The following is a 24584-nucleotide window of genomic DNA, read 5'->3' as shown; positions in this document are numbered from 1 at the left end:
TCTGGTCCATGTTCACTCTGGTCCGTGTTCACTCTGGTCCATGTTCACTCTAGATTGTATTTACCATGATCTGTGTTCACTCTGGTCTGTGTTCACTCTGGTCCGTGTTCACTCTGGTCCGTGTTCACTCTGGTCTGTGTTCACTCTGGTCCATGTTCACTCTGGTCTGTGTTCACTCTGGTCTGTGTTCACTCTGGTCCGTGTTCACTCTGGTCTGTGTTCACTCTGGTCCGTGTTCACTCTGGTCCATGTTCACTCTGGTCTGTGTTCACTCTGGTCTGTGTTCACTCTGGTCCGTGTTCACTCTGGTCTGTGTTCACTCTGGTCTGTGTTCACTCTAGTCAATATTTACTATTCCATTATTCATGCAGAGAGCGAGCATGAAGTGCAGCAAGAGACATGTTTAACAGATCTGAACAGACTCCTGCAAGTCATATACCCTCTAATTATTTTTTGTTCTATTCTGCTACTCATTTGAATGTGTGGGACCTTTACATTATTTTCCCTGGCTGCATGCAGCGGTGACTTAAACTTGTGCTTGACCTTTGTGGGAATTTCTGGGTTTCTGCGCAGCTTAGAGGGAACAGCTTGAAAGTAGTGTCATTGAAACCTGATCTTCAGTGTCACACAACTCCACAATGACAGATCTGAAAACCTGGATCTTCTGGATTGGCACAGGACAGAGTCTGTTTATGGAGTCTGAAGTGAGGCTGTTTAAATAGAAAGTAATTTAATTAAATATCAGAACTGGCAGATATCATGCTGGATGCCTTAAAAGACAGCATGAGATACATCCATTATTAATTGTGTTTTCATTCCTTCCAATTTGTTCTACCAGAAGTTTACACTCATTAATATTAGAAATGAGCCTGTGTAGGCTGAGTGGAATTTTCACTGCTTGCCTAGATTTACTCACAACCCTGTGTGGTGTAATGCAAAGCCGAATTAATCAGACGGTAACAACATTTCAAAAAGATCCCTTTGGCTGTGAAGCACTTTGGAATGCCCTAATGAGAAGTGTCTTTCCTTTCATTTACACAGAATCTAATTTCTACAAGAACTGTGATGCATTAGGATAATTTGATGGAGATTTAGTGATGGTTGAGATGCAACTTCGTTGCTAATGCTTGTGTGTAATTTGTTTAAATCTTAATGCTGATCTGCTTTTTCCAGCATGCATTGGTTATACGTTTATCAGCAATCTATTAAATGGGATGTAAATGGATTGAATTACTGATGTACAGGCAAGAGCTGGTATTTCACTTGTGCAGTTCTGGATAATTCCCATTCTGTCGCTCTAACATTCTTTTTCTTATCAACTCACACAGAGCAAAGATGCTGGGATCAGGACTCTTGTCATGTTGGATGAACAAGGAGGTAGGTGGATTTCAGTGATATGGGTACATATCTGGGACGGGGAGGGGCAATGATGTAAAACATTCACCACATTGAAAGGTGCTGATTTAAGTTTTACTGGATGGCGTAATTCCTCACGTGGAGAGCACAATTTCTTCCAATAGTTCAAACCCTTTCTGATACTGAGCCATGCTGTCCAAATGGTCTTTGTTTCAGCCCTCGATCTATGCTGAGTTAGCTGATCCTAGCTGGAGGGAGGTTAGGGAACAAATCAGGCAGGGTTCCCTCTCATGAACATTCAGGAGGCTGAATTTTTGGCTGTGGTCTCCTTCAGGATCAGGCAACCTGGTGACGCTCACTGTCTAGTATACGCATGGAGTAGGTCACTTAGGGTAAGGCAGGGTGACATAGCACCTTCATGATAAGCAAACCACACTGAATTAACTGAGGGGCCATTCCAGCCTATTGCATGCATAGGTTCAGAACCAGGCTTTCTATTAACCAAAACTGCAAGCTACTCATTCACATTTTTGCAAACTATATTTACCCACCAGAAAGAATAATGTTTTGGGATGGTAACTTAGGGAGCTGGAAGAAGGGCAAAAGACTGCTGCTGCCAAACTAAAATCACCAATACAGGAATGGTGAAATTTGCCAATCCCCAAAATGTGTGATCACCAATTCTGCACCATATAATCACCAAATCCCCCCAATCATATAATCAAGAGTCCACCAACAATATGATCAATCCCCCAGTCATGATCACCAAATCCCCAACCATGTGATCAATTCTGCACCAACCATTTGATCACCAAATCCCACCAGCAATGTGATCACCAATTCTGCACCAATCATGTGATCACCAAATCTCCCCAACCATGTGATCACCAATCGCTCAACCATGTGAACACCAAATCCCCCAACCATTTGATCGCCAATCGCTCAACCATATGATCAATCCCCAACCATGTGATTACCAAATCCCCAACCATGTGAACACCAAATCCCCCAACCATGTGATCACCAATCGCTCAACCATATGATCAATCTCCAACCATGTGATTACCAAATCCCCAACCAAGTGATCACCAAATCCCCAACCATGTGATCACCCATTCCTGCAGCCATGTGATCACCCATTCCCACAACCATGTGATCATCAATTCCCCCAACCATGTGATCACTAAATCCCCCAACCATGTGATCACCAAATTCCCAACCATGTGACCACCCATTCCTGCAACCATGTGATCACCCATTCCCACAACCATGTGATCACCAAATTCCCCAACCATGTGATCACCAAATCCCCCAACCATGCGATCACCAATCGCTGAACCATATGATCAATCCCCAACCATTGATCACCCATTCCCACAACCATGTGATCACCCATTCCCACAACCATGTCATCACCCATTCCCACAACCATATGATCACCCATTCCCACAACCATGTGATCACCCATTCCCACAACCATGTGATCACCCATTCCCACAACCATGTGATCACCCATTCCCACAACCATGTGATCATCAATTCCCCCAACCAGGTGATTACCAATTCCCCAGCCATGTGATCACCAAATCCCTGAACCATTTGATCACCAAATTCCCCCAATCACATGTTCAGTCCCCCAACCATATGATCAATCCCCAATCATGATCATCAATTCCCCAAACCATGTGATCACCAATCCTGCCCACAACCATGTGATCACTAAATCCCCAACCATGTGATCACCCAGCATAATATGTGAAAATATTCTTCTTCATCTCGCCTCTGGTTCTTCTACACCTATCAACTGATTGTAAAATCCATCCTGTTATAGTTTTAGAAACATAAGGCCATGGGGGAGCGCGCGCCCCATTCCACAAAACACACAGTTCAGCTTTGGACAAACGGCTGCCCTGAGCAGTGTTCAACAAAGGCAATAATGTGAATTCTTTTTGTGAATAATTTTGACGGTTGGCAGAGAACGAGATGCACATTAACATATCTGATCCAAGCAGTGCATCCTCCATGTGCATCAAACAGCTTGCCATCCCTAACATTGTGAGAGAGGGAATTGGATCTTAAAAAGGGAAAGATTCACAGGCATGATGAGTCAAAAAGTCTCCTGTGACGCCTAATTCATAGAATTATGGGAGTTCTTCATCCAACCATGAAACATTGCCCAGTGAACTCACTTCTAATCTTCAATCCTCTGCTAGTTTTAAAATACTAGCATTTGTCTACATTACTCAAATCCATGCTTCATAGAACTTGGAGGTTTACAGCGGACGGAGACCATTTGGCCCATTGTGTAAGTGTCCCCCCTTTACTAGAGGAGGCTGAAACTAATCCTTCTGCCCTGCTCTCCTCCATTAACCTCCATCTTCATGTACTTCAAATCTTCTTTAAAATTCGTCCTGTCCTGGACTCTGCCTCAAGTACTTGCTGTGGTAAAACATTCTGGGTTCCAACAAATCTCAATGTACAGAACATTTCATCAAATCATTCCTTCAAAAGTTACGATTGAATCTGCTTCCTCTGCCCTGTCAGGTAGTGCTTTCCGAGATCACAACAATAGAATTTCTCCAAACTTCTAACTTCAGTTGATTTGCGACAATTTCAGTCCTGGATAACACTGCCTTAGATCAATGTTATTGCATTCAAAACACTAACTGATCTGATCATTACCAACTCTCAGTAAATATGCAGGTAACAAATGTTATTTCTACTTTGTGTGAATGCCTAGAATTCCATTGGCAGGATACGTAGCAGGGGGAGGTGTGAAACCCCATGGCCTTCTCCCTCCCTCCAACCCTCACACCCTCCTCACACCCTAATCCCAGCCTATGTCCCTCCGATTCAAATGTTCAGGGCCTGTGATCTATTTCTGAAAAATATCTCTGAAAGATCTCTGCAGCTTCTGAACAGTGTCTGTGAATTGTAACCCCAGTAATCCTGGAAACCTGGCAATTTCCCAAGCTTTGTGTCAAAATCCTCTGTGCACTATTTAGTGAGGTTGTTAACGAGTTTAGGTTTTAAAAAGTGCGCAAAGGGTATTAAAAATGAAGCAGAGAAATTTTTTCTGCATGTTTAGTTGTTATTAAAGTTATTTGTTCAGAGGATGTTTTGTGTCTCCTTTATTCTTTCATGGGATGTGGGCATCACTGGCAAGGCCAGCATTCATTGCCCATCCCTAATTGCCTTTGAACTGAATGACTTGCCAAATGATTCAGAAGGGTAGTTAAGAGTCAGCTATGAAGTCACATGTAGGCCAGACCAGACCAGGTAAGGACGGCAGATTTCCTTCCCTAAAGGACATTAGTGAACTAGATGGGTTTTCACAACAATCAATGGTAGTTTCATGATCACCACTACTGAAACCAGCTTTATATTCCAAATTTTATTAATTGAATGTTAAATTCCACTAGCTGTCATGGGGATTTGAACCTCTATCCATACAGTATAAGCCTAGGTCTTCGGATTAACAGGCCAGTGACATTACCACTATACCACTGTCTCTCTTAACTAAACTTTTGGGAATCCATTCAGACTAAAGGATTGGGACTGCAGTGAGAACTGCCCCTAACTCAGCATCAGGTGTAACTAATCTGAGCAAATTTCACTCAAACATGAAAGGGGTGTCTGGTTTGGAATTAGACAATTAGACAGGTGCAGTCGTGGGCATTCTGCTGCCATAGGCTGAGACACATGGGCCTTGCAATTAACATCTCCCCGACCCGCGCCCTGAACCACCCCACCCCAGCCTGAGCCCTCAGCTACCCAACCCTGTGCCCTCAGTCACTGCACCCAACACCCTCAAACACCCCACCCAACACCCTCAACCACCCCACCCAACACCCTCAACCACCCCACTCAGCAACCTCAAACACCCCACTCAGCGCCCTCAGCCACCCCACCCAACACCCTCAACCACCCCACCCAACACTCTCAGCCACCCCACCCAACACCCTCAACCACCCCACTCGCAACCTCAAACACCCCACCCAACACTCGCAGCCACCCCACCCAACACCCTCAGCCACCCCACCCAACACCCTCAGCCACCCTACCCAACACCCTCAGCCACCCCACCCAACACCCTCAACCACCCCACTCAGCAACCTCAAACACCCCACCCATCACCCTCAGCCACCCCACCCAACACTCTCAGCCACCCCACCCAATACCCTCAGCCACCCTACCCAACACCCTCAGCCACCCCACCCAACACCCTCAACCACCCCACTCAGCAACCTCAAACACCCCACCCATCACCCTCAACCACCCCACCCAACACCCTCAGCCACCCCACCCAACACCCTCAACCACCCCACCCAACACCCTCAGCCACCCCACCCAACACCCTCAGCCACCCCACCCAACACCCTCAACCACCCCACCCAACACCCTCAACCACCCCACCCAACACCCTCAGCCACCCCATCCAACACCCTCAGCCACCCCACCCAACACCCTCAGCCACCCCACCCCTTCCACGATGGGCAGGAAAGGGTTAGGCTGGGCAGGGAGTTTAAAATATCAGGTTTGGGCAAAACCCTTTTGAATGATCAGGCAGAGAAATCAGGGCATTGACGAGGCCCCTAGGGACAGCCAAGGTCCTCATTAACATTCCAAAGTGACGGCTGGATGATTTAATGGAAAGTGCCCAGCAGCTAATCCAAGGCAGGAACTGCTGAGTCTTCAAGATCTGCTTTCAGCAGGATGCTCCCCAATCCCCCCAGGCCTCTACTAAACTCTGATTACTGTCCATAGCCTCTGCTCCCCTCCTCTGCCTATCAGCCTCCATCCAAGTCTCACACCCAGGCTTCCCCTCGCTCTGGATTCCCAGTCCACCTGGACACCCAGCTTGGATTGCATCCTGGAGCAGATGTTCCCATGCTGGGTTCTTTCTCTCGCCCACTGGTCATCATGTCAGTCTGGCTGATTGCCGGGTATGACTTGGCCCATGGATAGTCTGATGAGACCCAGACTCCACGTCCTCAGCCTTGCTGGGTTCTTCAGCTGATTCCAGGCTCCCCAGTCCTCCATTAATATCAGGGCCAAAGAATCTTACAGCACAGAAGGAGGCCATGCTGCCCTTTGTGCCTGGGCTGGCCCTGGGAAAGAGCTGCCCGTCTCACCGCACTTCTCTGCTCTTTCCCCATTGCCACGTCAATTCTTCTTTTCAAATATTTATCTAATTCTCCTCTTGGTCTGCTTTCAAGATCTTCTCAGGAGCTGCATTCCAGATTGTAACAGCTCGCAGCATTAAAATAAATTAGAGATCATTTTAATGGTGGATTTGGCATCAGAGAAACTTGTTTGCTCCCAGCCTCATTCTCCTCTCTGTTGGCTTCAATGGCTGTTTCCTGTCATTAACTTTGGTTAAAATGACCCCTATTGTTGGGTCAGGGAAGAGTGAAAATTCTTCCCCATGTTCTACAAGATGCCAGGGTGTGGAGTGCAAACTGGAAAGTATTCCATTTCTCAGCACCCTGAACTAAAAATTCATAGAACAGATGCTACTTTTGGCTTCACAGACAAGTGATATTTTGTGGTAGGAGGAATGGAAGAATTCAATGGGGCTAAGGGCTGCTAAAAGCGTTGAGTGCATGGAAGAGGTTACTCTATGATTGAGCAAACCCAGTGGGGCATGGCACTCACAGGGAGCTCATCTCAAGCAGTGAGGAGCATAGGTACAGGAGTAGGCCATTCAGCCCATCAAGCCTGCTCTACCATTCAGTTAGATTATGGCTGAGCGTCTACCTCAATGCCACTTTCCCACACTATATCCCTTGATATCTATCGATTTCTGTCTTGAACATAATGATTGAGCCTCCACAGCCCTCTAGGGTAGAGAATTCCAAAGATTCACCACCCTTTGAGTGAAGAAATTCCTCCTCATCTCAGTCTTAAATGTCCCACCCCTTATCCTGAGATTATGTCCCCTAGTTTTAGACTCACAAGTCTAAACAGGGAACAGTCCTTACAAGCACCATTTATTGTAGAATCATTTGCAATTGTATAGTAGCTTTAATGTAGCAAGATGGCTCAAGGTCATCACAGACATGTGAAGAGATTGGATCTTTGAACCAACATAAGAGGTATCAGGAGGAATAGCTTGGTCAAAGGAGGTTGTTCATGAAGGAGAGGAGATTCAGGGGGGAAATTGAGAGCATTCCAGAGAGTGGGACCTAGTCAGCTGGAGGCATGGCCACTGACCTGGGGCAAAGAGAGAGGAATGGTGCACAAGAGGCAGAACATGAGAACACAGGAAATAGGAGCAGAAGTAGACCATACGGCCCATTGAGCCTGCTCTGCCATTCAATATGATCATGGCTGATCTTGGGCTTCAACTCCACTTTCCCGCCTGCTCCCTATATCCCTTAATTCCCTGGGAGACCAAAAACCTGTCTATCCCAGCAGTAAATGTATTCAGTGATGGAGCATCCACAAACCCTCTGGGGTAGAGAATTCCAAAAATTCACAACCCTTTGAGTGAAGTAATTTCTCCTAATCTCAGTCCTGAATGATTAGCCCCTTATCCTGAGACAGTGCCCCCACCACCGCAACCCCCCCCCCCACCCACCCACCCAGTGTTTTAGATTCCCTGATCAGCAGAAACAATCTCTCAGCGTCCACCCTATCAAACCCCTTCAGAATTTTGTAGGTTTCGATGAGATCGCTTCTCATTCTTTCAAACTCCAGAGAATATAAGCCCAATTTACTCAGCTTCTAATCATAGGACAACCTCCTCATCCCAGGGACCAATTTAGTGAACCTTCGCTGTACCGTTTCCAATGCAAATATATCCTTTCTTAAATGTGGAGGCCAAAACGGTATTCCAGATGCGGCCTGTACAAATGTAGCAAGATTTCTTTATTTTTGCCCTCCAATCTCCTTGCGATAAAGGCCAACATGCCGTTTGTCTTCCTAATTACTTTCTGCACCTCCATGCAGGCTTTCTGTGTTCCTTGTACAAGCACACCCAAGTCTCTTTGAAAATAACATTTACAAGTTTTCCCCTCTTTTAAAAAAAAAATGCTTTTTCATTCTTATGACCAAAGTGACTTCACACTTCCCTTTTTATATTCCATCTGCCATCTTGTTGCCCACTCACCTAACCTGTCTGTATCTCTTTGCAGCCTCTCTGTGTCCTCCCCACAGCTTACCTTCCCACCTAGCTTGGCCTCATCGGCAAACATTGATACATTACTCTCTGTCTCTTCATCTAAGTCATGAATGTAGATTATAAATAGCTGAGGATCCACCACTGATCCTTGCTGTCATGTAGTTATAATGAACTGAAGGCACCAATCACTCATAAGGGACTGGGTAAACACATTGTGGATTCATTTATTGACACTAGGCACATGAGACACAAAGGTAGAAAGCTTGAAGACATCAGAGCTGTGCTGTGTTCTGCTCACAGACAAAAGTAAAACTAAAACTGGACCGCATGCACACTTCCAGTAATGTCATGCTGCTACCCCTTAAAGGCATATTATAACACTTGTGGCACTCCACTATTCACTGCCTGCCAACTTGAAAAAACCCCGTTTACGCCCATTCTCTTTTATCTATTCATTAACCAATCCTCTACCCACGCTAAAATACTACCTCCAACTCCAAGAACCCTTATCTTGCGGATAAACCTTTTGTGCATCAGAGGAATCTGAAGTCAGAGGAACGGAGAACTTGAGATGGGAAGTGTGGTAGTGCTGCAGGGAAGGTTCAATATAGGGAGAAGTGCAATTGTGGAGGGATTAAATCATGATAATTTTAATTTGGAGGTGTTGGGAGTGCAGTGAGCCACATAGGTCAGTGAGAATGATGTTCAAGCAGGACCTAGCGCGGGACATGGTGTGAGCAGTAAAGTGTCAACACAAGACTAGTCAAACTGTCTATAGCTCCTCACTAGTTGAGCAATCTTCTTGCAAAAGGAGCAGTAGAATTGTTGATGTGGGAAATATAAATGTCCAAACAGAGAACAGATGGATAGATGGAATGAGTCAGAGCTGCCAGCAATGACAAGGCTCCTCATCCTTGTCATTCTGGCTCTTTAAAATGTTATACGTGTGAAGAATGAATATTGCAGTGTTTTCCAGTTCTGTGTTTTCACAACAATGACTTGGAACCTGCCCAGATAGAGGAGATTGAGCTCTCAAGCCCTGGGTGGCTGTAAATCTCTTTGACAGCTGCCGATGTTCTGGAGGAAATTAATTTTTAACTTTGTTTTTTTCCCCCCTGTTTTCCTCCTCCCATCCTGAAGACACTGGGGTAGAAATGCCAGGAGTAAAACTGGTGCAGAATGGGTGCAATGATAGGTCAATTTCCGACACCAGCGCCCTAAACCCCAATCTTGCCTGAAAGACATCTGACCCAATTTCTGGAAGGATTTTTTTAGGTGCCTCTAGCAGACGCCTGAAATAGGCATTAGGCCCTGCATTTTTATAGCACCAGTTTTGGGTTCATCAACCAAATTGGGCCTGAAGTAGCACTGGCACCGGTGCTGTGTATTTTATCTAATTTTAGGTAAAGGTAATTTTAGGTTCTTAACAAGACCAAACAGTTTTACGTGTGACTGGACCCGCATCTCAAGATCGCCATGGTGTGAGCCCTGCCAAAAATAAACACTTCTTAAAAGTCACTATTTGAGATGTGAATATTTCTGGCTAAGGATCCTCCTCGATGATGGGGCAAAGCCCACATGGACCAATGACAGTGGGCCATCATTTCAGTGATACTCATTGAAAGAAGGCATTTTATTTAGCCTGCCTGATGGCACCCATCAACATGCCCCCAAACCACCTCTGCGGGCACTTGCACACATTAGGATACTGTCCTCTCAGCCTGCTGGTAAGCAGGAAGGTAGGTGCAGATCTGTAGTGTTAGCTGCAAACATACAGCTAACATGCAACACAGAACTAGTATTATAACACCAGCCGCCAACTCCTTCCATTAGTAAAGCAATACTGGTGACTGGGAACAGTGCCCAGAGTAGCAATAAGGGCAGAGTTTAAGGCTGTGCATCATCACTGCTGAGAAAGGCTCCAAATAGAATCATAATCCTTCAGCTCAGGAAGCCATTTGGCCAATCGTGTTTGTGCTGACTCTTTGAAAGAGTTTTCCAGTTAGACCCACTGCCTTTCTCCCAAAGCCCTGCAAATTCTCACCCCCTTTAACTATTCACATTAATCCTCAGGGCTGAAAGATCATTATTTGCTCTTTTTATCACCAAGTTCCTGCCATTTAAGCTTTCAGCATCCACCTCACTTCGGTGCTGCGAAGTGAATTATTTTCCTTGCCAATGTGGGTGACTACTCATTACCTAGTCAACAGGTCAGAGAAGGAAATCATTTGTGCAGGAAGCCTATTAAATAGAAATCAGTGGACCTTCTGCCTGCTGGGGTTGGCAGTCCTGGGGCTATGTTTGTTTCTACGACTTTTAGAAGTGTACCTTAGACTGGCAGCCAGTAGCCTTCGGATTTGATTACTGCACGTTTTACTCAAGGTTGAGTATATTTATTTCCCTCCCTGCCACACCCCCGACCCCCCCGCCCAGCCTCTCCCCTCTACAGTCACTGACTGCAGATGGGGGAATGATCCACCTGACCCTTACTCTACCTCACCCATCTGGCCCATTCTCCACCCTTGAACCTAAACTGACTTTGTTAAGGCAACAATTTAATTACCACACTCATTAACCCAAGGTCTAAATATGACATGTTAACCCACCCACTGAAAGTGAGGCACAGTGTAAAGTAAACTATTGTAAAGTGATGGCAGGCTGATTAACCATGGGGTGCATCACAACTCTCCCTATTTGGTCCTCTTCCGGCACATTTGCATTTTCCAGAGCTGGAATGTGGGAACCCTGGCTGTTTCCCCACTTCTTCCCCAGCCCGTTGGTGATAAAGCCACTACCATTTCACTGCTACTTGAGCTCAGCCCAACACCAGAACATTGGTAAAACTTGGAACATGCCTAGTCTGTCTGGTTCACTGCCCTTACCAGATAAGCCTCTAGGGGGAGCCTTCTTTCAAAGCATGATACAGGACCAAGTATACAGTAAAACAGGCACCGATATAGTTCCAGCTGGTACTTAATTTGTGAATTGAGATGGAGGACTGTAGTTAGTATCCCACTCCAGGAATGCTATTGGCACGCAGCTGCCCAAATACCAGTCTGTCATAAATTTCAGCCAAGCGCCTCGTACCCTGGAGAGACATCCGAAATAGAGGTATAATCCTTCTGGTTAATACATTTGCTGAGCATTCCTTTGTTGGTAACTGAACGTCTATCTTTACCAGGTAACAACAGTGCACAGAAGGGAAGCTTAAACAAATTACTTTGATCGGTACCCTATCAGAGTTGTAAACCCTGCAGTGACTCTCCAGCAGGCAATAACATTAAATTATAAAATTAATCGATCCTTTTAGGTCAGAGAATAAACAAACAATTCACTACCTTCAGTCTAAAGCTTAACATTGCCAACATTAGTGGGCTAAATATTTAACACATTCAGCACAACACCGTCTCCAATTTCATTCATTTATGTTGTACCTGACAACAGACCCTTGGCTCATTACCTACTGATACTTCATCCTGAGCTGTTTCCTTGGCAGCTTTTGTCAGTGATAGTTGCTATTGCCTTCCATTCTTAGGGACAGGGCTAAGAGGCAAGTCCTAATAGTCTACTTGGGTCCAATACAGGAATTGAACCCACACTGTTGGTGCTATTCTGAACCACAAGCTAGCCACGTAGCCAACTGAGCTAACTGGCAACTATTAGTTCCTCTTTAGATCATTTAAATTAACACTTAGACCAGCATACTGATCATTTGGTCATCAGTTCGGACAATTGTTTGTTTTAGCATTCTATGTGCAATGCTCTACGTAGAATTACATGGAATAGAGAGCCCAGAAACAGGCCATTCAACTCAACCAGTCTATGCTCCGAGTGAGTCTCCTCTTACCCCTCTTCATCTCACCGCATCAGCATATCCTTCTATTCCTATCTCCTTCATGTTTACATTTAACTTCCCATTAAATACATCTATGCAGTTCAACTCGCCCACTCCTCAGGTTCCACATTTGAACCACTCTCTGGGTAAAGAAGTTTCCCTGAATTCCCTATCTGATTTATTTGTGACTACCTTATACTATAGCCCCTAGTTTTGATCTCCCATTCTAGTGAACATTAGTATAAGATAGTCACTAATAAATTAACTTTGAAAATTCCCCTCTGTTGATTTGCCTTACTTGACTTTGCACGATTGCATTCAGGTGGGCTACATCAAGGCCTAAAGGACCAGGGAAGCCTTTGAGACCTGGCAAATGGGGCATGGGAGGCACAGTGGGTTGCCACATTGTCCTGTACCTCTGAGATCCAGGTTTCAGCTCAGTTCAGACTAGGCAAATGAGACAGCCCCCAGCCTACTGGCTGTCGGAGAGTCCTATGTGAAATGAGGTTGGGCAATCTTCACTAAATTTATAGAGCACACAAGCTGTTTGTAAGTAAAGACACCTCAAGGCGGGCTAGCCTGAGAAATGAAAAAGTCAGTCAAGTGTGTTATTGGAGCCATGTAAAAAGATCTCTCCTCTGAAGCGATTTCTATGCTGTGTTATGCAGAAACTCCAGGATGGACATCCTTTCCTGATGAGCAGTCACCTTCACAGGGAAAGGGTAAAGCAAAGCCCAGGGACCTTTCCATTTGCCCCTGAGCCATTGGCATTCAAAGGCACTTCAAGGGCCTACATTCTGTATACTGAGTTAGGGTTATGTAAGGAACTCCTGTGTCCATGTCGTACTGTTTTTTTTGTCTGTCAATTTCTCTCTTTTTCTTCACTCAATAAGTGTGTAGCTCGTCAGAGGGATGAGGGAATCCCTCGCTGATTGGGGCGGTGTAAACTGTGGTATGGGTGCCAACTGGGGACATCAATGTCCAACATCCTGAAGCTTCTCCAAGAGCATCTATGCCCCATTTTGCAATTGCCTTGGTTCAACCCCCAATCAGTTTGTGGGGTTCACTGATCCCCTGTTCGTTTTGTTGTCAGTGTCTGTGGAAACTAACTGTCTTCCTCATTCAGAGCAACTGGAGAGGATTGAAGAGGGAATGGATCAAATCAATAAGGACATGAAAGAAGCAGAAAAAAATCTGTCGGATCTGGGCAAATGCTGTGGTCTTTGTTCCTGCCCCTGCAATAAGTAGGTGCCAACTGTCGGTCCGAGAGGCCACCTGCCTGCCTGCATGCCTGCCTGAAACCTGCTTGCTCAGAAATAACACGGCTCCATACAGCCACTGACAGCCTCGTGAATCAAGTAGCACTTTGAGAAGCAATCTGCAAATATGCCGGTTTTTTCATTCCCTCAGAAATTAATTCCCATATTACACCATAATGAAGTAATGAGATGAGCTTGAAATGTACAGCAAGGCAATCTGCATCTGAAAGGGAAAAGACAGTGACAATCAGTTGTGTGGCACCTTTATGTAAAATGTCCCCGAGAGCACTACAATACTAAATTACACAGCTCATGAAGAGATATTAGGAGAGGTGACCAAAAGCTTGGATCAGAGAGGTAGATTTGAGGAATGTTTAAGGAAAGGTAGAGATTTGGAAGGCGTAGGGAAGAAATTTCCAGAGCTTAGGGCACAGGCACAGCCATCAATGGTGGAGCATTTAAATATGGGGATGCCCAAGAGGCCGGAATTAGAGGAGTGTAGATATCTCGGAGATTTGAGGGCTGGAGGAGATTACAGAGATAGAGGGGGCAAGGCAATGAAGGATTTGAACATAAGGGTGATAATTTTAAAATGCAGGCATTGCAAGCCTGGAACCAATGTATGTCAGCAAGTGTAGGGTGATAAGTGCATAAGATTTGGAGTGAGTTAGGATACGGGCAGCAGAGTTTCGGATGAAAGTTAGTTAAGGAGGACACTCAACTGCCCAGAATGCTACTCTCTCAGAAATAAGATAGCCATCAACAAACTCAAACTTCCTAACGTTCAATACTGTGCTTGCCAACTGTACTTGTGATACTCCGCTGGCCAGTGTTGTGGCAAGCACAATAGTTGGTAAGGAAACAGCTCAGTATAACCCATGCATTCAGCGTTTTCCAACATGTTCATCATGAGCAAAATTGACCTGCACAGTTGCCAAAGGGCAGCAAGTGGGTTTACTAACCTGTGAAATGTTGAAAAGGTAAGGCTACCTCAAGTTCTGAAGAAGCACCAAATAGGCAAAGGTGAGTAAACAGCCCCAGAATGGAAGGGAAAGCGATGGAGTATGCATGAGCGAATCTGAAAATGGACTGATGAGGATAATTGGCTGATTACGCATTCCTAGCAGAGCATCATCTTCAAAGGGAGCGCAAGTCACAGAATCAGCACAACGTGGTTGACGTCTTATCTGTGACCACATTGCTTTTAAGCATGGCTCTCACCTGGGAGCATAGGCTCAGTGAATATATTCTTACAATAGGTGGGATCATTTAAATTATATCTTTCCTATGTTGTTGCAGTTTCTAACTGTTGGTCAGCAACTACCATCACCCACCTTCCAACCCACCCAAGTGAAAATGAAAGACTTGCACTTCCTCTGTAGTGCACTGGATTGTTAGCCTCAATTATGTGCTCAAGTTAACCCACAGCCTTCAGCCACAGAGCCAAGAGTGCGATGCACTGAACCACAGCTAACACTGAAAATAGGCCATGGCCAAATGGCATAAGCCACTGGTGAACTGATGAGGATGGACTTTTGTCAAGTATGTGGAAACCAAAGCAGGATTGTGAAACAGGATGGGAACACACATACACCATTGCCTACAAGTCAGCTACTTGATCTTGTATCTATTGCGGGATTGGAACAGAAACATTAGGCAATTTGGGGAGCATTCAAATTGTGTATAACCCAATAAAAAAACCAATACATTGGCCCAGAATTTGCTGGAAAAGTAACAGCACTCATTATTATTAGCATGTAAAGATACCAGTAAGGGAGACAGATAGATCAGCGGTAGTGAATCAATATCTGCCATTGGACAGTTTGAGCTGATCCACTCTTGACACTAATGAAAATGGCAGCTTATCCTCAACCTCCCCAGAAGTTTCAACAAATTGCTGGATTTGTGGTGTAAATATGAATTAAATTTGACACAAAATTTTAGGACTGGTACTTAATGTTATAAGATCCTCTTAATGACAATATTTATGTTCCTGCACTGCCACTCAACCTGTCTACTCCAGAGAGGGAATGATTGATATCTTGGGGTCTCATTCCTGCAGATAGTAAATTGTTCCTAAAGACTTTTATTTTACATTTTTTCTTACTTTTCCTTTATTGTCTCTTTTTCCTCTCTCTCTTAATCCAATCTTATGTTCTTTTTATTTCTCTTTCTGTATCTGATTTGACTCTATTTCCATCTCCTCTTTCCTCTGTTCTTTCTCTTTCCTTAAATCTCATTGGTTAAAGAGATAGATTATTGATCCCGTCATTCACCGAGGTTCCAGATGTCCCGTCGCCCTGACACCTCCGGAAACATCTTTGAGCTGAAGGTTGAGGGAAATAATCCAACTCATGGGGTATGCCATGAGATGCTGCGCTCTGGCAAATTCTGGGCCAATATTTAATAGCAGAGGTAAAGGAATTTATGATGTCCAAATCCCTCAGTGCATCATTGTCCAGTAGCGTGATGCTACCCATGTGTTACCCCGTACATGCCTGTGTGTAGTCTGTCTCTGTGAACAGCAGATGGTTTTTCAGCATGGTTTGAGTGAGGTTGGCAATGCTTTAATCTCCGTGATGCTTGAATGGATCCTCCTCAACTCTGCACAGTTTAGTAAAAACTGAAGTGACATGTATAAGCTCGGAGGTAAGACCCCGATTTTAAAAATGGCCGTGTGGGTAGGGTGAGTGCGAACCCTGAATCAGGGAATCTGGGTATTGTGGCAGCCTGACCAGACCTCATTCAAACAAAGGCTGCCAGAGTAACGCCCAAACCTAGCCAATTCCATGACCTGACTGACAGGTGGCAGTGGGAATTTGGAGGCTGGAGCTAGGGGCCTCTGAGAATGGTGCCCACCAATTTCTGTAGACAATTGAGTGCAAGAGGTGTGCCTGGAGAAAAGGAGGTCTATGGCCTTTTTCTGAGGTCTGGAGCAGTCATGCTCCTTAATGGCCCACAGGGAAACCTAAAATGAAGTAATGACATTAGCTTGCGAAGCTTCCTGTGGGCCCTGATCCTGGAAGGTCTGATCTGGGGGAAATCATCACACAATATCTTCAGACTGAAATAGCAGATTGGTGACTATGACCAGAATAGGTCAACGTTGTGTTCCTGTGGGAGAGCAAAACTCACCTCCTGAATCCTGAAGCTTGTCCACCATCAGGAGTCAGGAGTGTGATGGAATACTCTCCGCTGGCCTGAATGAGTGCAGCTCCAATACCATACAAGAAGCTCAACACCATCCAAGACAAAGCAGCCTGCTTTATTGGCACCCTGTCCACCACCTTAAACATTCACTCCTTCCACCGCCAACACACAGTAGCAGCAGTGTGTACTATCTACAAGATGCACTGCAATAACTCACCAAGGCTCCTTTGGCAGCACCTTCCAAACCCACGACAAGGGAACGACAGTACCTGCAAGTTTTCCCCTATCCAGAATTGGATATATATCATCATTCCTTCGTCATCGCTGGGTTAAAATCCTGGAACTGACTAACAGCACTGTGGGTGTTTCTACACCAGATGGACCAGTTCAAGAAGATGACCCACTATCAGCTACACAAGGGAAAGGTATGGACGGGAAATAAATACCAGCTTCATCAGTGACACCTACATGCTGAGAATGAATAAAAAGAAGAAAGTTTGCTCAGATATGTGTCCACAATTCACAGTACCTATATGTTTCTATCTCCATCTCTATGTCTCATGCTACTTTGTTTGTGAATCTGACTATTTTCTGTTGTGATATGGCCACAGCAGTTAGCCAGGCTCTGGGGTCAGTTACTAGAAAACACTTCACTGAAATATATGTCTGCATGTTGGAGGTATAATTTTCCTATGTTTCTAGCAGGCAATAGCTGAACACGGTTCTTCCATGAATTTCTCCATTCAGCACTCAATGGTTATATTTTATAAGACGACTTTTTACATGAGAATCCCAGAGGAGCTTCCTTGATGCAGAACCCCATTCTATTTCAGTAATTGAGTCATCTACCTGGATATGCCCAATAGCTGCTCCCCCCGTGCTGGCTGGAAGTCAATGCCGAGATCAACATCGTCAGTACAAAACACAGAGGCGCTCGGGGTTGTAGAGAGAGGCAGGTTATAGAATCGGAGAGTGTTCATTAAGTCCCTCCTTTACAATGCAAACATTGATAGACGGTAAAAGACCCTCTGTTCCACCCAGCCTAGTCCATACAATTGTGATTACTTATCTCAAATATTATCCACACCCCACCCCACCTAAAACTTTGCAATCTCCTGGGGGAGGGGAAAAGCCTGATTTAAATCCAAGGTAATTTTGGGGAAAAAATATCTGTGATGCTCCTTTCCAAGCACCCAAGGCGATCAAACTAATTCAAGACACTGGCCCTGAATTCCTTATTGTTCCAACCTCTTGTACAAGATGATCTCCACCCCAGTCCAAAACAAATCCCGGTCTTGCTTAATAACCTTCCTTTAACCTTGACCCTCAGAAGCTAATGTTGTTCAAACGTTGTGAATTGTAGTCCATCAAAAATCGGGAATAGTATACAATCTGCTTTCAGTTATTCAGCCCAGTGTGGGGATTGGAAATGTCCCATTGGTGCAGTATACTCAACTCCATTCGGGCTAGCATGCAAGCACCAACCTTAGAATGGAGTGCCAAATTGGTTCGATTGAGAACTTCTCCCAAACAGTCTAGAATGAGTTTATAAAACTGTTAAAATCTTAGCTGACAAATGCTGAACCTATTCCTATAACATTTCTCTGTTCTCTGTTAAAAGAGTTATTATTATAGATAGAAGAACATTGTAAGAACAGGTTCAGTGCTTGTCCACATATGCCATCTTCTAGACTTTAGAGAGAGAAAAAAGAAGTTAAAGAACAAAGTTACTGTTTCAGTAAATCCTGACTGGAAGCTGTAATATTAGTTTACAGTTGAAGATTTCTGGCATTACTGAAATCAGTAACTCTGAGCTCCCAACACAGAATGTCACTGATGGAAAGATTGTTGACGATGGAGCTACAACAACTGTACGATTAAATCTCTAATACCTGCTTCCATTGAGTGTGGTCCCAAGTCAGGATCACAAGATCACCAAAATAAATTGTTTATTGCCCCCTTCGTTGAAAGCCCTACATTATCCAGCATTCCCATTGTAGAGTGACACTTGCGCAGGCAGCCTGCACCGTCCATCCTGATGATCACTAGGATGCCTGAGAGTGGCCCAGGAAGAGACAGCCTCAGGTTAATGCGCCTCGTTTCCAGATGGCATGGCAGAGATTGTGAAACTACTGTAAAGAAAACTGGCACAAACCATTATTTTGCCAATTGGGCTATTAGCATCCTGAGTTCTTGAAACTACAACAAACTAACTGTCAAATCAGAAGTTACCAATTTAGTGTACCGAGGTAGGTTGTAGATGTAAAGAATTTGGTCTTAGGTACACAGAACTTGGGTCATAGGTACAAACAACTCGGTCATAGGTACAGAGAATTTGGTCATATATATACAAACCTGGCCATAGGTATACAAAACTCAGGTATAAGTATTCAGACCTTGGCCATAGCCACACAGAGCTTGGCCAAGGGCATATGGTATTCAGAGCTTGTTGTAGGTGTACCGACCTTGGATTTAGGTATATTGAGCTGGACATAGGATTTATGGACTTCGATTGAAGTTGATTGTGAGGGCACTTTCCCACCCTGGCCCTATCTATTCCACCATCTGGGGAGGCCTTTTTTTCTGCCTTCATTTAAGAGAATTGCAATATATGTGTTTGTTAAATTCATGCAGCTGTTTCCTTTATATACAAATTACTAAAAAGGTATACCAGTATGAAATAAAATCTCATATCTTTTTTAAATATAGTAGTTAATTGCCTGAAACACTGTCCGTGGTCAGTTCAAACTAAGCTATCTTTACATACAAGTGCTGGGAGAAAGACTTCAGAATCTTGCTCCAAATGTCAACTAGTGGCCAGTACCTGCAGCTACATCATTGTGACAGTTGACATAGGAAAAAATGATTGGGAAAGGGCTTGCAATTATAGAGAGCCTTTTACGACCTCAGGATATCCCAAAGCGTTTTACAAAGAACTACTTTTGAAGTGTAGTCACTGTTGTAGAGAAACCATTACCATTTACATTAATAAATGTTAACACAAATGTCTGATTAAAAAAAATTGACAACAGGAGTAGCGTTTGTCATCAGGAAGTACACACCGTAAAGCAGATTTTGAATAATAAGTATGAAAGCTTTAACTTTGTTTCTCTCAAGCAGTGTCTTTTGAAAGGCTAAGACCCACCATTTGGAGCAATTATTTTAAAGCAGGAATGTAATAGATTTTCTGAACTCTCACATCCGAGCCCATAGACTTCACCTTCAGAACAGAAGAAGGGAAAATTGAAGGGGAAAGAAAAAACAGCGACACACCTAATATGGTTACAGAAAAGAGTGTTTTTAAAAATACCTTTTTTTAATAGGTGTGCATATTTGGTGAAACCATGACAAACTCTGATTGCACGTTGCTTGCGGTAGAGTTATGGTGAGGCATTGGGATTGCTGGCATGTCTGCATGCTCTGAAGTGATGACAGTAGTTGCCTGGTTTCAGCTGGAGATATTTTGGATAAACATGAGGGAAAATCTCTTGCAAAATATACCTTAGTGTAAAAGGTATTGTAGAAAGCATTAGTAACTGTTATGTCTGTATCTGATGCCATGGGTTGCCCACTGATCTGTGGGTAGGATATGGGCACAATGTGTAACTGAGCAGGTGTTGGCTTTAACCCACAGTGACTTGAAACAACCAAAACGCTTGTACGTTTTCTACTTCTAAGGTTAAAGAACTTCGAGGCAGGAGGAGCCTACAAGAAGGTGTGGGGGAATAACCAGGACGGTGTAGTGGCCAGCCAGCCGGCCAGAGTGATGGATGATCGGGAACAGATGGCGATGAGCGGTGGATACATCCGAAGGTAAAAGATTTCATTTTGAAAAGATCAGATGTTGTTAATTCCCATTGGAAAGATGTTCAGTGGGCAGTCTTTGCTATAAGGTGCTTATTCTGCATCGAGCATAATAGTCCATGTGTACTGAACATATGTTACAGGTTGCTGCTGGAAAATCTTATCTACCACATTGATATATGACCCCTGTCATACATTCCAGTTCCAAGGCTGTTAAACTGAGAATTACATTCCTGCAGATGACAAACAAGCTCATCATGGTTCATCTTAGAACGCTGGGACCCAATATCTCATGGACAGCCGCGATATGGCGTCTCCACTGCATCTCACAGCAAGGTCTTAACTCCACTAGTACGGGCTGGCATTGAGAGGTGTTTGGATGCCTTATGAAAGAGAAAGAGAGGATATCAGAGAGAGAGTGAGTGTGGTACACTACCTGGACAATGATTATTTATGGTTGTTATGCATTTATGGTTCGCCTGATGTGGTGGTCAATAATAATCCTTCTCCGGTTTCTGATAAGAACTGCAACAACCCAGTTGTACAAAGGCACTTGAGGCACCTCAGCAATTTAAATCCACAACTGTTTGCAGTGAGTTTTTGAATTGCTGTGTCACAGGATCCCTTTGGTCAATTGTGCCTGTGTCAGCTCTTTTGTAGAGCTATCCATTTATTCTCACGTTCCTGCTCTGTCCCCATAGTCTTGTAAATCTTTCCTTTTTAAGCATTTATCAAATTTCCTTTCAAAGATTATTACCGGGTGTGGTTTTAACTTTGCGCTCTGGGAGCGTGTTTCTTGTAGCCTGTGGGAAGCCTGGAAGTAAACATTCATCAGTGGCTTTTTAATCCAGGCACTATATTACCATATAATTTCCAGTGTTCCTGACTAATTAGTCTGAGTGTGATGACTCACATGAGGTGATTTCGACCCCGCTATTTAAAGGGACACTGCAAATATCCAATTTAATGGAGTGTGGAGTTGGGAGCACAACAGAAGGATTTGGCAGGATGGAGTCCAAATGTTCAAAAGCTGCATCTCATTTTAGTGATAGCTGCCTGGGTGTGCTGCAGGGAGATACAATTCCCTACTGATGGGAGGTAAAAACCTGCAGGTGACACATAGAAGGACATCTGATGGCAGTGGAAGAGGTCAACAGCATGAATGTGCTGCCCCATTCGATGATTCAATGCAGTTCAATGACCTCAGGGTGGGAAAGGTGAGTACAGTGGTACATTCAACTACACCCTGATGTGTGTATCACCTCAACCTCCTGACTCCATCTTCTCCAATCTACTCCAGCACATCATTCCTCACACCGACATACATTGCAGATACAAATCCCCCCTGTCAATGGATTTCCCTACATCCCCATCTGTTCATCCACCACTAACAGTCATCCTTATCTTAATGCAATCTCATACCTTCCCTTCATAATCACCCTGAACAAATACTCTCTATCCTAGTTCAGCACATCCCGCTACTCTTGCTCTTGGGTCTCTTCTTCCCCCCATTGCAGGAACAGAGTGCGCTCTCCCTACTAACATCCACTGAGGAAGAAGTGCTGGAGGTGAGTGGAGTCTTGGCGTGCTTGGCTCTTGGTGGTAAAGGAGATGGGGGCCTCCAGGCTACCTGGTGTTAGAATTAAATATCACAGAGCCACTTGGCGTACAACACTCACACATGTTGACTTGATGTCAGTGGCCAGTGAAATATGATCACGTGTATAAACATTCAAACCTTAACAGATCTACTTTATGTCTTTAATCTCCCACAGGAGGTGATCCAGGAGGATTTTGACGACAAAAGAGATAATACACTCTGAGGGCGGGTTGTCACAGGACTCATACAGGCAATGCATCAGCTCAGATATTCATACTCACCACAAGTGAGCAAGAGCAGATGGTGGAGACAGGGCCAAGAGTGGAGAGTCCACTTTGGAAGACATAGGATGCTCCAAACTCTGCTTAGCTGGATGCAGATGATTAACCCTGAGTGCTGTTGATGAACAGGGTAGTTCTGAAGCAGCAGTAAAGGATGTTTGACATGCTGACTGACTTTCCAACAGTACTAAGCACACTTGGGGAGAGATTGGAGGAGTCTATCTCAAGTATGAGTGACATGATGTCGCTTGTCTTTGTGATGACGTCTTTGTCGATGGAAAGTTTGGCCATCTGCATGGAGCATCAAATGCAACAACCAATCATTCATTGCCCACTGATCTGGAGCAAAGCGCTCTCCAGCTCAACTCTGGGAAGGAAGTGCGAGTGGACCATGAGAGGGATGATAGCGAATGGAGACATGGAAGTAGGGGCTTGGCTCCAAACACTTCCACTCCTCACCTGTTGATAACCTGTCAGTCAGTACCAAAGTGCTGCTTCATGCCCTGATGCTGAGCCTGCCTCTGCATCAGTGCAGGTGGAGCAGTCTTTGCTGGAGCCCTCACAGACCCCAAAGCCCAGAGAACATTGGCCAAGAGCATCTCAGTGTCAGAGCAGGAACATGGGCAGGCTGCTTCTACCCCTACTGAAGCCACAGAGGTTGCACCACGTAGCATTGCTAGGAAGAGTAAAGATTTCTAGTCTGCATATGGGTATGTTACACAATGTTAGATTGTCAAAAAATCTGGTTTATTTTTGAGCCACTTAAATATTGTTTCTTTCCACCACTTTCACCTCTTGTCCATTTCTCTTGTATCTAGCAAGCATCTTCAACATGCCAATTTCTTGCTCAATGACAGAGCAGATTGTCATATCTTCATTGCAGTGCCCCTTGGTCTCATTGCATGGGTTCCTCACAGGTGTTATCAGGCGCTAGTGGGTACCCCTCATCTCCAAGCAGCCAGCTGGAAAACCTGCTTCGATCAGAGAGAGAGGACCGGAGCAGGACAAAAACATCGTGGCAGCTTCCCGGGAAACTCACACACCAGCTGCACATTAATGGAGCGGAAGCTTTAATGGTTTACAAACACTCCTGGGTGATCTGAATGTGCCTTAATTGCCACATGTGTGTAGTCCATTATGCCCTACGCTTGTTGGAAGCTATCTAGAGCGACAAACCATAACGCGCACTCATTCTGGCTGGCATCATTGCAGGATAAGTTAAAATAATTGGCAGCCTTGGCTTATGCATTTGTGGGTGACTGACTGAGATCCTGTAAATGTCTGTGGCAGAACCTTGGCCAGAGGCCACCGAGTAGATGCTGCTGGTGACTTTGACAAACACTGGTAAAGTGTCGCCACCAGGTTCACTTTGCAGCAAGTCTTCATGCAGCAGGTTACAAATGTCTGCCACCAGCTGGCACAAGACCTTGAGCTTCCTGAGACACTGCTGTCCCGACATGTCCAGAAAGCTTCTCATCTGCCTGTACACCCTTGGTGCTGGGTATGGACTGCTGTGAGCTGGACCTCTCTGCTGACCCTGTGGAGCTGTTGATCTGTGAGTAGCAGGCTGCTGCTGCTCCTGTACCTGATGTTCCTGCTGCTGCTGCTGTCACTCATCATTTTAGACCTCATCTGAAGTCCAAAATAATGCAGCATAAGCAACACCTGAGCTGACCTGATAGATCAGAGCACTAGGTCAGACATGCAAACCTCCAAACATAGATGACACCTCCAGAGCTGTAAAAATAACCCCCAGAATGCGTAAAGAAACATCTCAGCACAATTAGAGGTATGAAAGTCACTGCGAGGTGTCATTATTCATTGGCTTATTTCCCTGTTTTTTCTTATGCCCCTTGAGTTGCTGTTGTCTTCTTGCCTCCATTCACTGGCAAATTCCAGGAAGCCCATGGACCCACAAATTAATTACAAAAGCCATGTTAACATCGCTGTAATTGAGCCATTAATGTATTGGACTTAACAAGCGGGCTCTCCTGAGCACATTGCTCGCTTGTAGCTTGAATACACTCCAGATAAATGTGGAAGTCGGCAGGTTAGAGGCAGCTTCCTGATGTTTTCACTTTTCTCCTCATGTCACCCCTGGGTTCCTTTGCCAGAGAAGAATCCGTGCCTTAAATCTGTGCCCTGGAAGCAGTTTCCCCTTATTTACCCTATC

General features: G+C 44.7%; 1 protein-coding gene across 2 annotated transcripts in view; it reads left to right on the top strand.

The window, feature by feature from the left end:
* The window catches only part of LOC144671460 (synaptosomal-associated protein 25), a 222086-nt gene that overhangs the window by 186295 nt on the left and 11207 nt on the right, over positions 1-24584 (top strand). For both annotated transcript variants that reach the window (XM_078533386.1, XM_078533385.1), the window contains exons 4-6: positions 1329-1377; positions 13444-13561; positions 20405-20539. In XM_078533386.1, the coding sequence (XP_078389512.1) occupies positions 1329-1377; positions 13444-13561; positions 20405-20539 (302 nt within the window). The remainder of the gene's footprint in view (positions 1-1328; positions 1378-13443; positions 13562-20404; positions 20540-24584) is intronic.

The sequence above is a fragment of the Cetorhinus maximus genome, chromosome 32, assembly GCF_964194155.1.
Source record: "Cetorhinus maximus chromosome 32, sCetMax3.hap1.1, whole genome shotgun sequence".
Taxonomy (NCBI): domain Eukaryota; kingdom Metazoa; phylum Chordata; class Chondrichthyes; order Lamniformes; family Cetorhinidae; genus Cetorhinus; species Cetorhinus maximus.
Note: the sequence above shows the minus strand (reverse complement) of the source record. Positions and strands in the feature narration are given on the sequence as shown.